Genomic DNA, 14,392 nt, shown 5'->3' on the forward strand with positions numbered 1-14,392 from the left:
TCACCTTAAGGTACAAGTTTGTTCTATTTGTGGGAGAAATTGGGAGAGCTTAAAATTTACTAACTTACTCTGCCATATTCCCAGAATTCTTCCCCCAGTTGTTCTTTGAACATCTAGTACTGGTATATGTATCAATTAGTGTCATGAACTATGACTCTTAGTGGATGGGACTAGTACCCTGAATTTGGTATAATCCTATCTGCTAGTTACAGTCATGTGTGTACATGTGTGTTGAGGGATGGGATATACCCAAATGAGACACTTTGAAAAGGTTGTATTTATTTGCTATTTCCATTTCCTTAGTACATAATCATTTTCCATTTTCTTGTAATCTAGCTTCCTATCCTACTATACTAGTAGATTATTCTCCAGGTATACCAGTGACCTCTTAATTGCTAAGTTTATAGCCATAATACTGAGTCTCCATCCTGTATCTCAGATATTTTTTGACATTGTTAACCATCCTCTATTCCTAGATAGTCTCACTTCTTGTAGCTTCTTAGTTTCCTTTGTTGGATAATTATTTCTCTCCTCTCCTCTAAGATTGAGTATTACCCAAAACTTTAGTGTATGTTCTCTCTATATTTTCTTCTGTGGTAAATTCATCATTTCCCATCTGCCCAAATTACTTCTAAATTTATGTGTACAACCCTAATATTTCACCATAACTCTATGTAGCCAATTGTTTGCTGGATATCTCTGTTTATTGCATCCTTTTCTCTCTCTCCATTCACAAAGCTTCCCGGCAATGTCAGGATCTATCCCTCCATCGAGGACTGTTGTAATAGCTCCTTAATTGGTCTCTCTGCTTCTAGTTTCTCTCCCCCATTTTATTTTCTACACAAGTATGTGTATACACATACACACACATAAAACATATGTGTGTGTTTATATTTTTTTCTAAATTTTCTAAAGCAAAGGAACCTCCTTGATCAAAAATCTTCAGTGGCTCCCTATTTCCTCTAGGATGAAATTTAAAATCTTCATACAGGCTTTTATGTACTACCATAATCAAGCTCCAGTTTGATGTCCCAGCCTAATTTCATCTTATTTTTTTTTACATACTCTATGTTCTATCCCAGTTCAACTACTAGGTGTTCCCTAATTCAACATTTCTTCTCTCACCTCCATGTACTTCCTCAAAGCTGTCTCTCATCCTGGAATTCACTCTTTCTTCAGCATTGATATAAAAATATATAAGAATCACATTGTTTGGGGAGGGCCTTTAAGAATATATTTTCTTCTACTGTGTCAGAAACTTAAAAAAATCAACAAGCTATTGCTTCAAATGGAACCATTAGACCATTAAACCATTCTTCCATGGTCTAAGTTACCACCTTCTCCATGTATCTTCCATAATTCACTTTCTATTAGTTTCCTTTTGGTTATTTACTAAGCTTTAAGCATTTTGTATGGCTTTACCTTACCCTCCTTTACTCTTGACCTTGAAATTATGCTTATTAGAGTAGATATACTTAGTGAAAGTATAAAAAAAGCTCTAGGAAAGCAGTGCTTATTTTATTGTTTTCTTTTTACAGCACAGTACACATAGTAAGTACTTCAAAATGTTTGTTGAGTTCAATAAATAGACATGATGTTAACTTCTAAGTATTCCATGAGCACTTTATACACTCCATCAATATTTTTTTTAGTTGCAGGAATTTTAAACATAGAGGAGGTATGCACTTGAGTGATTTGTTGACTTACTCAAAAAACTTTCTCTGTTCTTGTTTGAATTTAATAGGAACACAGAGCTTCTTGATAATATAGTTAAAATTTATTGATTTGAAATTTGATTATTTAATCTAGTCTGAGGAGAAGTTATAATTTTACTATGTGAATAAAAAAAGGATGTGCGCAAGTTGGGTCATGTAATCTCAAGTAACCATGGCTCAAACAAACAAAAAAAAATTACTGGGTATTCTTGTAAAGATCAAAGTGGTGACTTTTAGCTTCATTCCTGGCTGGATATGTCCAAATTTTGCTCCTCCACAGAATGAAATCATTACCATTATTAACTAAATATGGGAATCCATATTTACTAGGTAACTATTCTATATTCTAGATATTCTCATCTAGAATCACATAATCATCAGCAAAAGTTCAAAAATTAATGAGAGAGGGGAGGAAGAAAAGAATAGTGAAATTAATTTTACCCATCAAGAAAAAAATTCTATTTCAATAAAATGCAAACATATGATAAGACCTATATAAGTGTTGATAGAAAATATGATTATATACCTTATTGGTGATAAAAAGTCACTAGTTGCAATTAAAATGTATTAAATGTAAGTACTTATTAAAAAATAAAAATAAAAAGAAATTCAAAATTATCAGAATTACTAAGATCTCAGGAACTTCTTGACTGCTAGGGTCTTTGATATGGGTGTGCTGGAGGCTCTTGAGAAGGGTTCAAAAGCTATTGTCAGATATTGTCAAAGAAAAAGCTACTGTAGATGAGGAAAGTCATATAATAAACCTCTATGTGTGTATATGTGTGTACATGTATGGCAATATGAGAATCAACTACCTCATTAGAAATGATAGTGGTTCCATATATGAATTGGGTGAAATGGCTTATCTTCTTTACCTTCTTTGTTGCCTTTTACCTTCCAGGACTAATCTTTTCATAGTCTGATTCTATAGCATGTATATCCCTTTCCATTGACTGTAGAGGAACTGATCTTGAACTTTGTTTTTAGAAAAAAAAAGACCACAATTATTTGTAATATCCTTAAGAGAAACTTTTTTTTAAAAGAGGGAGTACTGGGAATGTTAGAATGTTGGACTAGCAATCAGAAAAACATAAATTCAAATATAAAAAACATTCTTTAGGAATTTACGGGTCATTCATTCTTTTTCTCTGTTTCTTTCTCACTATTAGTATTCACAGTTACTCCTTGTTTATTCTCTTGACTTAAAACAGTTTTTAAAGCCTTTTTGCTGATCATATTTTTTCCTAGCGTCATGATAATATATACTCTTGTTCTTTCCAGAAGACTTCCTCCTGAATTTGAAGCTAAAGAAATTGATGGGAGGAAGAAGGGGAATAGAAGGGCATGTGAAATAGCAGCCAAAGAAGCTGTGCCTTCATAGAGAAAGAAGGAAAGATGTCAGTGGTCAGGAGAAATCCTGAGCCAGAGTGGTGTTAATGAATCATTCATGTAACATATTCATGATAAAACTTAACACTTCAGAATCACCTATCTTCCTGCCCCTGTCTCATTCCTAGCACTATCCAGAAAGTAGAATAGGAAACTCAAGACCATAACAAGTTCTATCCATATGAAGTCAAACTCTTCCCATTTTTATGGATGTCTAAAGACTGTGAGAATAATGGATTCTGCCCTGCATTTCCATATTAGGGTGGGGTGGGGGAGTTGGAACAGTGTCTGTAGAAGCTAAATGCCATTATAGGCTTGTTGCATATTTTTACTGTGAGGACAAAGTGAACCTGCTATCTTTAATAGTTCAATGATTTACAAGTGCCTCATCTCATCCCAAAGTTGAATCTGAACATTCCATCTCATACCCTAAGAGAATGAAATGAATTAAATAAAGCCACGTTCCGAGGTCAAGGTTCTCCATCCCCCTATTTTCCACAGTGTCACTCAGACAATTAGGAAACCATGGATCCAGGCTCCTTTGTTTGAAGTATTCTCTCCTATCACAACTTATCTTAGGGCATAGATCAATAACCTTTTTCTGTGTCATGGGTTCCTTTGGCAGTCCGAGAAAGTCTATAAATAGCTTTCTGAATAATCTTTTTAAATGCATAAAACAAAATTTACAAGATTTTAAAAAGAAACAAGTTATTAAAATATAGTTATAAAAATAATTTTTTAAAAGTAAAACAAGTTAATGAACTCCCTAAGAACCTCTGGTCTAGGGGATAAAGCATGGTTAGAACTTTTCTGTAGCCTCAGGAACACTGGCATGGATCCAGTGTAAAAGCTACTACTGGGTTACTTTGGAATATTATTCTTATGGTGGAAGAGAGGTTGGTTGAGGGTTTGGAAGGACATGGGATATCTCAACTCTGTATGCAAAACCTTAGCAAGAGTGGTTAAAAAAAAGTCCTGGGGTTTCAAAAGTATGGTTATATCTATACTCAACATCAGGAATGTGTTTCACAATTGGAATTGGTGGGGGGATGTATGATTCATGGATAAAAATCTTCATTATTAGCATATTCTTCTTTACTTTCCCAAGTCTATGGTCATCAAAACAGTAAATCAGGTGTTGATTTCCAGCATTTGTTGGTTTCTGAGGTTTAAGTGCTCATACAGAAAATTTAACAAAAAGCTCTTAGGAGATGGTCAGAGCTGGCTCCAGCATACTACTGGATTCATTTTATATATATATGTACAACATACACTTATCCTTAGGAAGTGAGGATAAATTTCAAAGTCATCCAATCTCTGTCACAGACTTTTTCTCCTTTTCTATTTCTGTTTTCTCTATCGTCGTCCTTCCAAATTCATCTTGAAAATTTGTGCTGCCATATGTTTATTCAGTCAGGCACTAAATATCCCTAGACGAATGGGCAAATGAAGTTATAGCAAAGTGTCAAGGTACTGGCAAAGTACCAGAAGATTCATTCCCATGAAAAATGGAAAATAACAAAATCCTTACTTTAAAAAAAAATTTAATCGAACTGGTAATATGAGTCTCCTTCAACTAATTCTGTCTCTTTCTGGGCCTAATTGGTAAGTGGCAGATCCAATGCCTCCACATCATTATCAGGGTTAACTTATAGCCCTGTAGATCTCTAATAGAAATATAATTTGTCACTTGATTCCATCTTCTGCACATGAATCCTTATATGTCTATAAATTTGGGGTTATTTTCATTGTTATATTTTTCATATATATCTTTTTAATATATAATAATATTAAATATATTTTCAATATATCTTAATATATAATTTTTTATAATTGTATATGTATGGTAGAAAGAACATAGGACCAAGAGTCAAACTATTTAAATGTGTGTCTTAGCTCCTAATTATCTGTCAGACCTCAGGTGAATTATTTCTTTTCTCCTTACTTTTTATTATCTACAAAGAATAGGTATAATAATTATTATATTATCTTACTGAGTTGTGGTAAGGAAAACCCTTTTGTAACCCCTAAAGCATTATGTAAATAACAGCTGTTACTATGTATTCTGTACTTCAAAAGCAATATTATTTTCCTTCCACAGCTCATGAAGAGCACTTATAATGCACTTCATATTCAAAAGAATGCTGTTTTCCCATGAGAAATGAAAAGTTATGTTTAAGAAACTAAGGGGGGGGTGTAGTTCAAAAGATCATACATGACTGAGTTAGATTCTGGAAATATGGATAAAACTAACATCATTGCCTAATTTAGTACAACACTAATTAGTTTATGTTAACCTTAGGTTATCATCATCTGCCAACAAAATAGACTAGTGGTAAAATAAACTTCTGATCCATCTTGTAAAGTTTCAGTATTGGATTTGGATGAATTAAAAATAATATCCCATATTGTATAAACAAAATTTCTGCTATTTCTAAAATTAATCAGACATGGATTTTTAAAGCCAGAACACTTATTGAAGTATATGTTTTTCTTGTTACTCAGTATTTTAAAATTATGTTAAGAAATCTAGCAAAAGCACTGTATTTGGGTCATTTTTCCTTTAATTACAATCTACGTGATTTTGAACATTTCTGAGCATTAGTTTCCTTACATTTAAAAATTGAGAGGATTTGACTAAGTGATCTCAAAGTTCTTATATGTATATGTATATGTAGGAGTAAAATAGAATTTATAATGTATCACATTGTAATGTGTTATGTTTTGTAAAAATATCCACTTTTTTTTGTGCCAAATAGGTTTGAATGACAAAAGCTGTGGCTTCTGTTGTCTAGTAATAGTCTACAACTCTACACTTCTCCAAGAGAATGAATTACAGCATTGAATAGTGGAGAAATAGGATCAGTTGCCCCAGATACATAACGTGATGATATTGATCCTTTTGTTCTCAAAATTACTTTTTTTGGACGCTTTTGATTAACCTTCAAAATATACTACTCTGATAGATCTGATCTCATTGGTGTGTGTACCCTTTCTGCTGGTGTAGGTGGTATTTTATCCATATCTCATTTTATGTAATTCTTATGCATATCCTTTCATACAGAAAATCTATTCAACAAATTGAAAGCTTTTTTTCCCCAATGAACTAGTTAGAGGAAGGTAGAAGACACACAAGCAAAAGCTCAGGAGTTTGATATGGAAATATCTTTTACTTAATAAGGAAATGAGAAAATGGGGAGAGGGAAAAATGAATCAGGGGGAGGATAGATTCAAGGAAAGATTAGTCATAAATTAAGGAAATTCTAAGTTATGGGAGATCAAAAAGATTAGAAAGAAAGATAATAATGGAAGTCTGAATGAGGGGAAGGGAAGAGAGATGGCAACATGAAGCTGATTTCATCAAGCATAAAGCAATAGTGTTGAATAGGATTTCAAAATATATTCTTTGTAAAGAGTATTGGGTGCAAGGAGAAGAAAAAGTGTAAGAGAATAAGATGGAAAGAATAATAATAGATATAACAGTTAGCACAATAGCTAACATTTATATAGTGTTTACTATATGCCAGATGATGTGCTAAGTGCTTTATTAACCATTATGTCCCTTGATTCTCACAATAACCCTAGAAAGTAAGGGCTTTTATAATCTCTGTTTTACAGATGAGGAAACTGAAGTAAACAGAAGTTAAATAGGTTGATCAGGGTCACAGAGCTAATAGGTATCTGACGATAAATTTGAACTCAAGTCTTCCTGACTTTATCTACTATGTCACCTACTTGCCAATTAATGATCATAACTGAATATGATTTGATTGAAACTCATCCACGAAGTGGGAGAGGATTACAGAATGGAATAGATAATGAAATCCAACAATATGTTGTTTACAAGAAACATGTAATGTAGAAACATGAAATGTAAAGTCTAACATAGAGTTAAAATAGAGTTGGAGGAAAATTTATTATATTTTAATTGAACTAAAAAAAGCCTAGATATCACCTTTCCAGAAATTATCAAGGAAAACTGTCCTGATAGTCTAAAACCAGAGGATTAAAAAAAGAAATTGAAAGAAGCCACTGATCACCTTCTGAAAAGATCCTAAAGTGAAAACTCCCAGGAATATTATAGACAAATTCCAGAACTCCCAGATCAGGGAGAAATTATAAGGAGACAGAAAGAAACAATTCAAACTTTATTAAAAAAAAGAGAGAGAGAACTAAAGTAACACGATAAAAAATGAATTTACAATCAATGAAAGGTAAAAAAAAATGTAAAAAAAAAAAGGAAATTATTAGAGATGGTTTTGCTCAACTCTGTGCCAATAAAACCAACAGTTTACATGAATGAAAATTTAAAAAATGTGAAATGCCCAGATAAACATATTAAGAGGGACAGCTAGGTGGCACAGTGAATAGAGCACCAGCATCTGACCTGAGTTCAAATCTGATCTCAGACACTTAACACTTCCTAGCTGTGTGACCCTGGGCAAGTCACTTAACCCCAGTTGTCTTAACAACAACAAAAATAAACATATTAAGAAATAGAGAATTTAATACAATCTAAAAATTGAATATAACACAAATGAACACCCAAAGGAAAATATTATAGGATGAGATGGATTTTTTGAGTAAATACTACTTATATGCAAAGAAAAGATTAATTCCCCAAATCCACAAACACTTTACAAAAATAGGAAAAGAAGGTAGAAACTGACTCCTCTTCTTCCTGACTCCTAAATTAAGCCCTGTGTGTCATATTGTCCTATGTACATATAGCAATCCTGCGGAAAGTACAGAAAGCCATTCTGCAAATTTTATGAAACCATATTTACTTATGTGTTATGCCTTGGCTGCATTCATTTCATTTACTGACTTCTTGCACCAATAACTTGTAAAGCTTTTCATGTCATTTTCCTTCAAATAAAATTTCCTTTAATATTTTATGAATTTACCACAAGACCAAAAATTTCTTCCAAATAATGGCCCTAGGGACTGGGAGCTGTTCAGAGCTTGTCTGTTTCAGGTTTGGAAGTACCCAACAGTTTCAGACCGAAGATTCATTAATCACTCCCACTTATTGTCTAGAGCGCAGCAGTTCTAAGTAAACAGAGCAGTGAGCAGAGTGGATTTTCATTTGGATAGATGATCATTCAAACTGAGCACATGTATGCACTTTGTCTCTAGTCAAGTGTCCCTAGAGCAGGCAAGATAATTTTCTTCTTAATTAGATGAACTCAATGCATGTCAATGAATCCCTTGCTTTCCTGGGACTTCTGTCGAGAAACACAAACTCAGCTCGCAGCTAATTGAAGCAATCAGTCAGATGACAGAGGGCAAATTTTTGTAGTGGAGGGCAGTGAGTTTTGGAGCCTACCTCAGAAGAGAAGCTGATTACAGCCGGCACAGGTTTACTGAGGGAATTTGTGTTGGACTTGGCAGCTTAACAGCTTTCCACTTCATTTTTGGGAATAATGCTTCAAGCCTTTTCTGTTTATAGAACCACTAAGCAAGGAGAGAACTTTTGCTGGATGGATGGAAAAATCAAATGACTTTTTGTGGTACCACCAGAAAACCTTTGGAAGCTATTCTTATCTGTTAATCAGGATCAAAATGGACCATAATACCCTTAGCAACCAAAATTAGACCACTCCTGAATTCTAATAAACAAATGGTTGAATTATAATAACATGGGACTGGAGTTTTTCTTCATTTTCTTCCAGTTCAATTTTGTGATCTGCAGAATTCACAGAAATCATTTATCACTGGGCACATACTTTTCCATAGATGGATTTTCAAATATGATTACAAAGTTCATAGGACAAAATCATCTGAAAGTAAATATGTCAGGAAGCTTTGTTTTATTTTATGGATTAATTCTGAAGGCAGTTCAACTTAATACAAACATGGCCTCCATTCAAGGCATTTAACTAGTACTAGGCAACACTCATATCATTTCAGATTACAAAAAGTTCTTTAGAAACACCTGGGTCCAATATTTATATCCAGGTCTTAAATCCTAAAAGCTTCGCAGTTTTATTGCCCTTAGGGGGAAAGACAGGAACTACATTAACACTTGTTAGTGTAACAGTTAATGTATTGCTGACCAAAACTTCAAAAAATAAAACCCCAAGCCCTCAAATCTTAAAAATTAATGCAGAGAAAGGAGCAAAGAAAAAAGGGCTAGTGTTTGATCAACATTTTATAGACTTAGGAGGAGTGTTTCATATAACTCTTTTTTTTCTACTTTTTTTTTTTTATGTGTGGCACCAAGGGGAAGACAGTTTGCAAGAAAAAAACAAACACTGCAGCTTTAAAAAATGGCTAATATTTGTTGTTACATTTAACATAACTAAGGCAAAATCATTAAACTAAATTGTAAAGAAGGAAAAGGTTTTCTTTTTAGCTTTCTCCTACCTTTTCCCATCCCTCCTCCTTTTGGAATCCCTCTTTTCCTATCCCTAGATTGAAATTGTACAGGATTACCTGGTTTGCTCTTGGTACTAATCCTGGAATACTTAGGGTCTCTCATTGGGGGCCCCCTTTAAGATTGGCTGCCTGTGAGTGAAATGAGCTTGGCCAGGAGATCATTATATACTTCAACAACAATACTATATGATGATCAGTCCTAATGGACCTGGCCATCTTCAGCAATGAGCTGAACCAAATCAGTTCCAATGGAGCAGTAATGAACTGAACCAGCTTCGCCCAGCAAAAGAACTCTGGGAGATGACTAAGAACCACTACACTGAATTCCCAATCCCTATATTTTTGCCTGCCTGCATTTTGGACTTCCTTCACAGACTAATTGTACAATATTTCAGAGTCCGATTCTTTTTGTACAGCAAAATAACGGTTTGGTCATGTATACTTATTGTGTATCTAATTTATACTTTAATATATTTAACATCTACTGGTCATCCTGCCATCTAGGGAAGAGGTGGGAAGAAGGAGGGGAAACATCGGAACAAAAGGTTTGGCAATTGTCAATGCTGTAAAATTACCCATGCATATAACTTGTAAATAAAAAGCTATTAAAAAAAAAAAAAAAAGACTGGCTGCCTATATGTACTTTCTGTCCTCTTCAATGACCTGAGGGTTTTTTTTTTGTTTGTTTGTTTTTTTGTTTTTTTTTTACTTCCTTGCTATGTCTGCTTTTTCCCTTGTCCTTGCTCTTGGATCTTGCCCCAACATCTACACTTCTTTAATTATACTGTGTTCTTCAAGGAAGGTGGGGAAAAAAAGCAGATAAAGTTGAGGTGAAAGTAAGTTTAAATGCTAATCTTTTATTATCAGCAGCAATATGATTAATCAGAATTTTTATAAGCACTTTGTCATTTACAAGGTGATTTCTATAGTTATTTCATTTGAGAGTCACAGAAAACCTGTAAGTTCATCAATTCAAGTGTTTGGTTCCCCACCACATTTTATATATAAGGGAAGAAGTTCAAGGTCACTGGTAAATGGCAGAGTCCTAAAACCCTTAGAAAAGCCAAAAATTTAAGTATTCTTTCTAGTAAGTCACAGAGTGCTTCAGTAGTGCTAAAAGCTAGAGATGCTTGTATTTTTGTACAAGATAACTCTGGTTACCAGGTGAAACCATAGATAAAGTCTTGGATTTGGAATCAGGATGACCTGTGTACACATGTTGCCTCAGGTACTAATAAAGTGTATGACTGGAAGCAAGTAACTTCATTTCTCTCAGTTTGTTTCCCCATTTATAAAATGGGGATGATAATTATGCTTATATCATATGATTGAATGAGGTAATACATATAAAGAGATTTGCAAACCTTGAAGTTCTTGTGTAAATGCTAGTTATCAAATTTAATTTAATCAATTTAAATTTAATTAATGGGGCATTCATTAAATGTTCCCTGTAAACCAGCACTTCATACTTAATATTTCACACTTAATATTCTTCTTATACTTCTAAGTATAGATACAATTTACTGAACTTATGCTATACTGGCTATAACTCTACTATACTGATAATTGACCTTCTGTTCATTTGCATTTATCTTTTCAGTTATTTTTATATCAATTTAATTCATTTTAATCCAAGTAAAAATATTTAGCACCCACCATATATAAGGCCCCATGGTAACTACTGAGGATATAAAGATGAAGACTATATGTCATAGAGTTTATAAGAGTAAGAGGAGTAAGATATGGACTTCACACATCTGAACATTATTATACCAGGTAGAATGAGATAAGGCAAAAGGAGAGATACACACAAAGTGTTGTGAAAAATTTGTTTCTGGTTGCTGCTGAAGGAGCTGGCATGCATGAGATATATTCCCCTGTCTTCATGGAGAAAAACGTGAATGTTTGCATTCAGATAAATGAGGCTAGAATTATAAATCTCATTGTGTTGGTCTTTGTACCTTATTATCTTCATTTTTGAGGTAGTCTCCAAAAAGCACACCATGACATTTTTAAAAAGCTGGAGTAGTAATAATGGATGTAACTTCATATTTTTTAAAGATCATGGAAAGGATCCAAGCATTTGCCGGGGCTTGCTGAGTGTGCGACTTTGATTCACCAGTATGCAGCTAATGGTTTCAGAGGATTGATAATGGACACATTGCAGGGAATTAATTATTGGCTTCCAAAGAAACTGGGAGGAGATGAAAGGTTTCCTTCCTGATTTCACTCACTAGGCTCTCTTTCCTATATTTATCTCTCCTTCCTTATCTTGCTATTAGCCCTGTTCCTCTATGCTACTACTGGCTCTGGTGAATTACCTTGTGCCTGACTTCCATTCTTCAGTCTAATCTTTTTGCTCATCCTTCTCACCTTCCTCATGTCATAGCCAGTTCCTGACTACTTAATTGTACTCTTGTCATCTTGTATTATGTTCCTGCTTGCTTTGTTCCAGTGTTGTCCATGACCCAGTGTGTTAGGAACATTTTGTACTGAGTTTTGTAGAAGATATTTATATCCTCATGTGAGTTACTATCTTTTTAAGACACTAATTTTTCATGTGGAGTAGTTCAGTGTTAAAGGAGAAAAAGTATTTTGCTTAGAGAAAAAATAATTAAATCCACTGGTAAAATATGTTAGATATTGCCACTGTCAGAAATCAACAGTTTTATACCTAAAGTAGGAAATGAATTGTGTTTTAATAAAAACTAAAATCCATGTGTGAAAAAATGCAATTTTCAGATAAGATGGAGGTTGGACAGTGGATAGCTCTTCCCTAATCCTTTATTTTTTAAGAAGGGGGCACTCAGAGAACTCACCTCATCATTTCCCATTACCAATCTCCAAAATCTCCTTATTCTGCAAGATAAAATCAACTCTGAAACTCACACCCTCCTCAGCATTCTCCTTCCCTATCTTTGGAGAGGTTGGGGGTGGGGAAGGAGGGAGAGCTCCCCCTACACCTTTTATATAATTTTGTTTTTGTTTTTGTAGGCAATTGGGGTTAAGTGACTTGCCCAGGGTCACACAGTTAGGAAGTGTGAAGTACCTGAGGCTGTTTTTGAACTCTCATCCTTCTGACTCCAGGGCTCTATTTGCCCCTGTACTTTCTATTTAAGAAGGACAACCAGGTAATCTATCTCATCATTTCCCAGTCTGCTGCCCTAGATTTCATGATCTCCAGAAATTTAGAGATAAGTAAGATTATTTCGGAAAGAAGAAATCATCTCTGAAACTTATACTTTCTCAGATCATTTCCCATCATCCCCACTACAAGATTTTATCATCTTCCCCATCTTCATTTTTCAGTTTTTTTTTTTTTTAATGCATTGTGAACTCCTTAAGGGAAGGGATTGTCTTATACATTTGTTCTTATCTCTTATGCTTAACACAGTGCTGATCACATAATAGGCATTTAATAAATATTTATTGGGTATTGACTTGTAATTTAGGGGAAAAATGAATTGTATTCATTTAAAAGCTTGTAGGTATATAAGGCTTGGTGTAGGATGATGCCTCTTTTGTTTGTAAATAGTCTGATGATTTAGGAGTCATGGAGAAATAATTTATATTTATTAAAAACTGATAATATTTATGAAGAAACAATTTTTAAAGACACAACTGTTTTGAGGACTAAGAAAGGACTGATCACTACTGTGATCTTATCTCATTTGCATGTAGCTATTTTGAAATTTAGAGGGCCACATTTTTTTTTTAATCACATAAATGTTTGGAAGCTATGTAATGATCATAAGATTTTTTTTTAAAATAATAACTTTTTATTTTCAAAATACATGTAAAGATGGTTGTCAAGATTCACCCTTGCAAAATCTTGTGTTCCAAATTTTTCTCCCTCCCTCTCCCCCATTTCCCTCCCATGGACAGCAATCCAATATAGTTAAACATGTGCAATTTTTCTAGACATAGTTCCACATTTATCATGCTGCACAAGGAAAATCAGATCAAAAAGAAAAACAATGAGAAAGAAAAAAAAGTAAGCAAGCAACAACAAAAATGGTGAATATACTCCGTTGTGATCCACATTCAGTCCCCATGGTTCTCTTTCTGGATGCAGCTGGGTCTCTTCATCACAAGAGACTATGTAATTATTAAAATAAGAAATATGATTTTATAGGTGAGCTTTGGAAAGTTTTAGTAATGAAAGGAGAGTATCAGGAGACTTTGATTGAAGTCATTAAAAAGCACAGAAAAACCTGATAGTAAAGAAATATTTAAAGGGAAAAGGATGACCCAGGTTTATTTATAGATTATGATATACTTATTAATCATGTGTTTGTTTTAATATATGAATATCTATGATGTTATTATAACTTCTGCCTTGTTAGGTAAAAGGTTACTTTTAAGATTTAAGATCGAATTGTGGTGTCATTGTGAATTTCTGGGTTTGTTCCAGAGATGGGCTTTCTAAATTTATATATGCTGGCCCTCAGACAACAGACATATGTTATGTCATTGGGATCACGTTTAAAATTCTTCCTGCCTAGTAAAATTTGCCAGAGTTTATTTTCTAGTAGTTCAGTCTTCAAACCCAGAATCTCTTTTCTATCCTGAACACAATCAGGCATCAGAGTAGGACTTTAGAGGAGGTCCAAAAGATGAAAAGACTTGGCATTTTAATAATTCATTTATTGGCAGAATTGGGATAGTAGAATATAGCATGGATGCCATGGTTTAGTTTTTTTTATTATGTAAGCCTGGGTAAATATGTTGAAGTTTGTATATAAGATATATCATAGAATTTAGTAATCAAGGTCCTTCTAATTTAACTCTTTGCTGAAAAAGAATCCTCTCCATAATATCACTAGGAAATGTTCATCTAGTTTGTTCTGTAAAAATTGGGTGGGTAGTTGGTGTAGTGGATAGAGTACCTGTCCTGAAATCAGGAG

At 33.8% G+C, this 14,392-nt stretch overlaps 1 protein-coding gene across 6 annotated transcripts in view; it reads left to right on the forward strand.

Annotated features, from left to right (window-relative positions):
- CEP44 (centrosomal protein 44) overlaps window positions 1–6,071 on the forward strand; it is an 87,436-nt gene extending 81,365 nt beyond the window's left edge. For 5 of the 6 annotated variants that reach the window (XM_051965924.1, XM_051965928.1, XM_051965922.1 and 2 more), the window contains one exon: window positions 2,997–3,111. In XM_051965924.1, the coding sequence (XP_051821884.1) occupies window positions 2,997–3,096 (100 nt within the window). In that variant the 3' untranslated portion in view covers window positions 3,097–3,111. Of the gene's footprint in view, window positions 1–2,996; window positions 3,112–5,863 lie in introns of those variants that run through there. The other variant, XM_051965926.1, reaches the window with a different exon arrangement.
- The last annotated feature ends 8,321 nt before the right edge of the window (window positions 6,072–14,392 follow it).

Source organism: Antechinus flavipes, chromosome 6 (assembly GCF_016432865.1).
Source record: "Antechinus flavipes isolate AdamAnt ecotype Samford, QLD, Australia chromosome 6, AdamAnt_v2, whole genome shotgun sequence".
Lineage (NCBI taxonomy): Eukaryota > Metazoa > Chordata > Mammalia > Dasyuromorphia > Dasyuridae > Antechinus > Antechinus flavipes.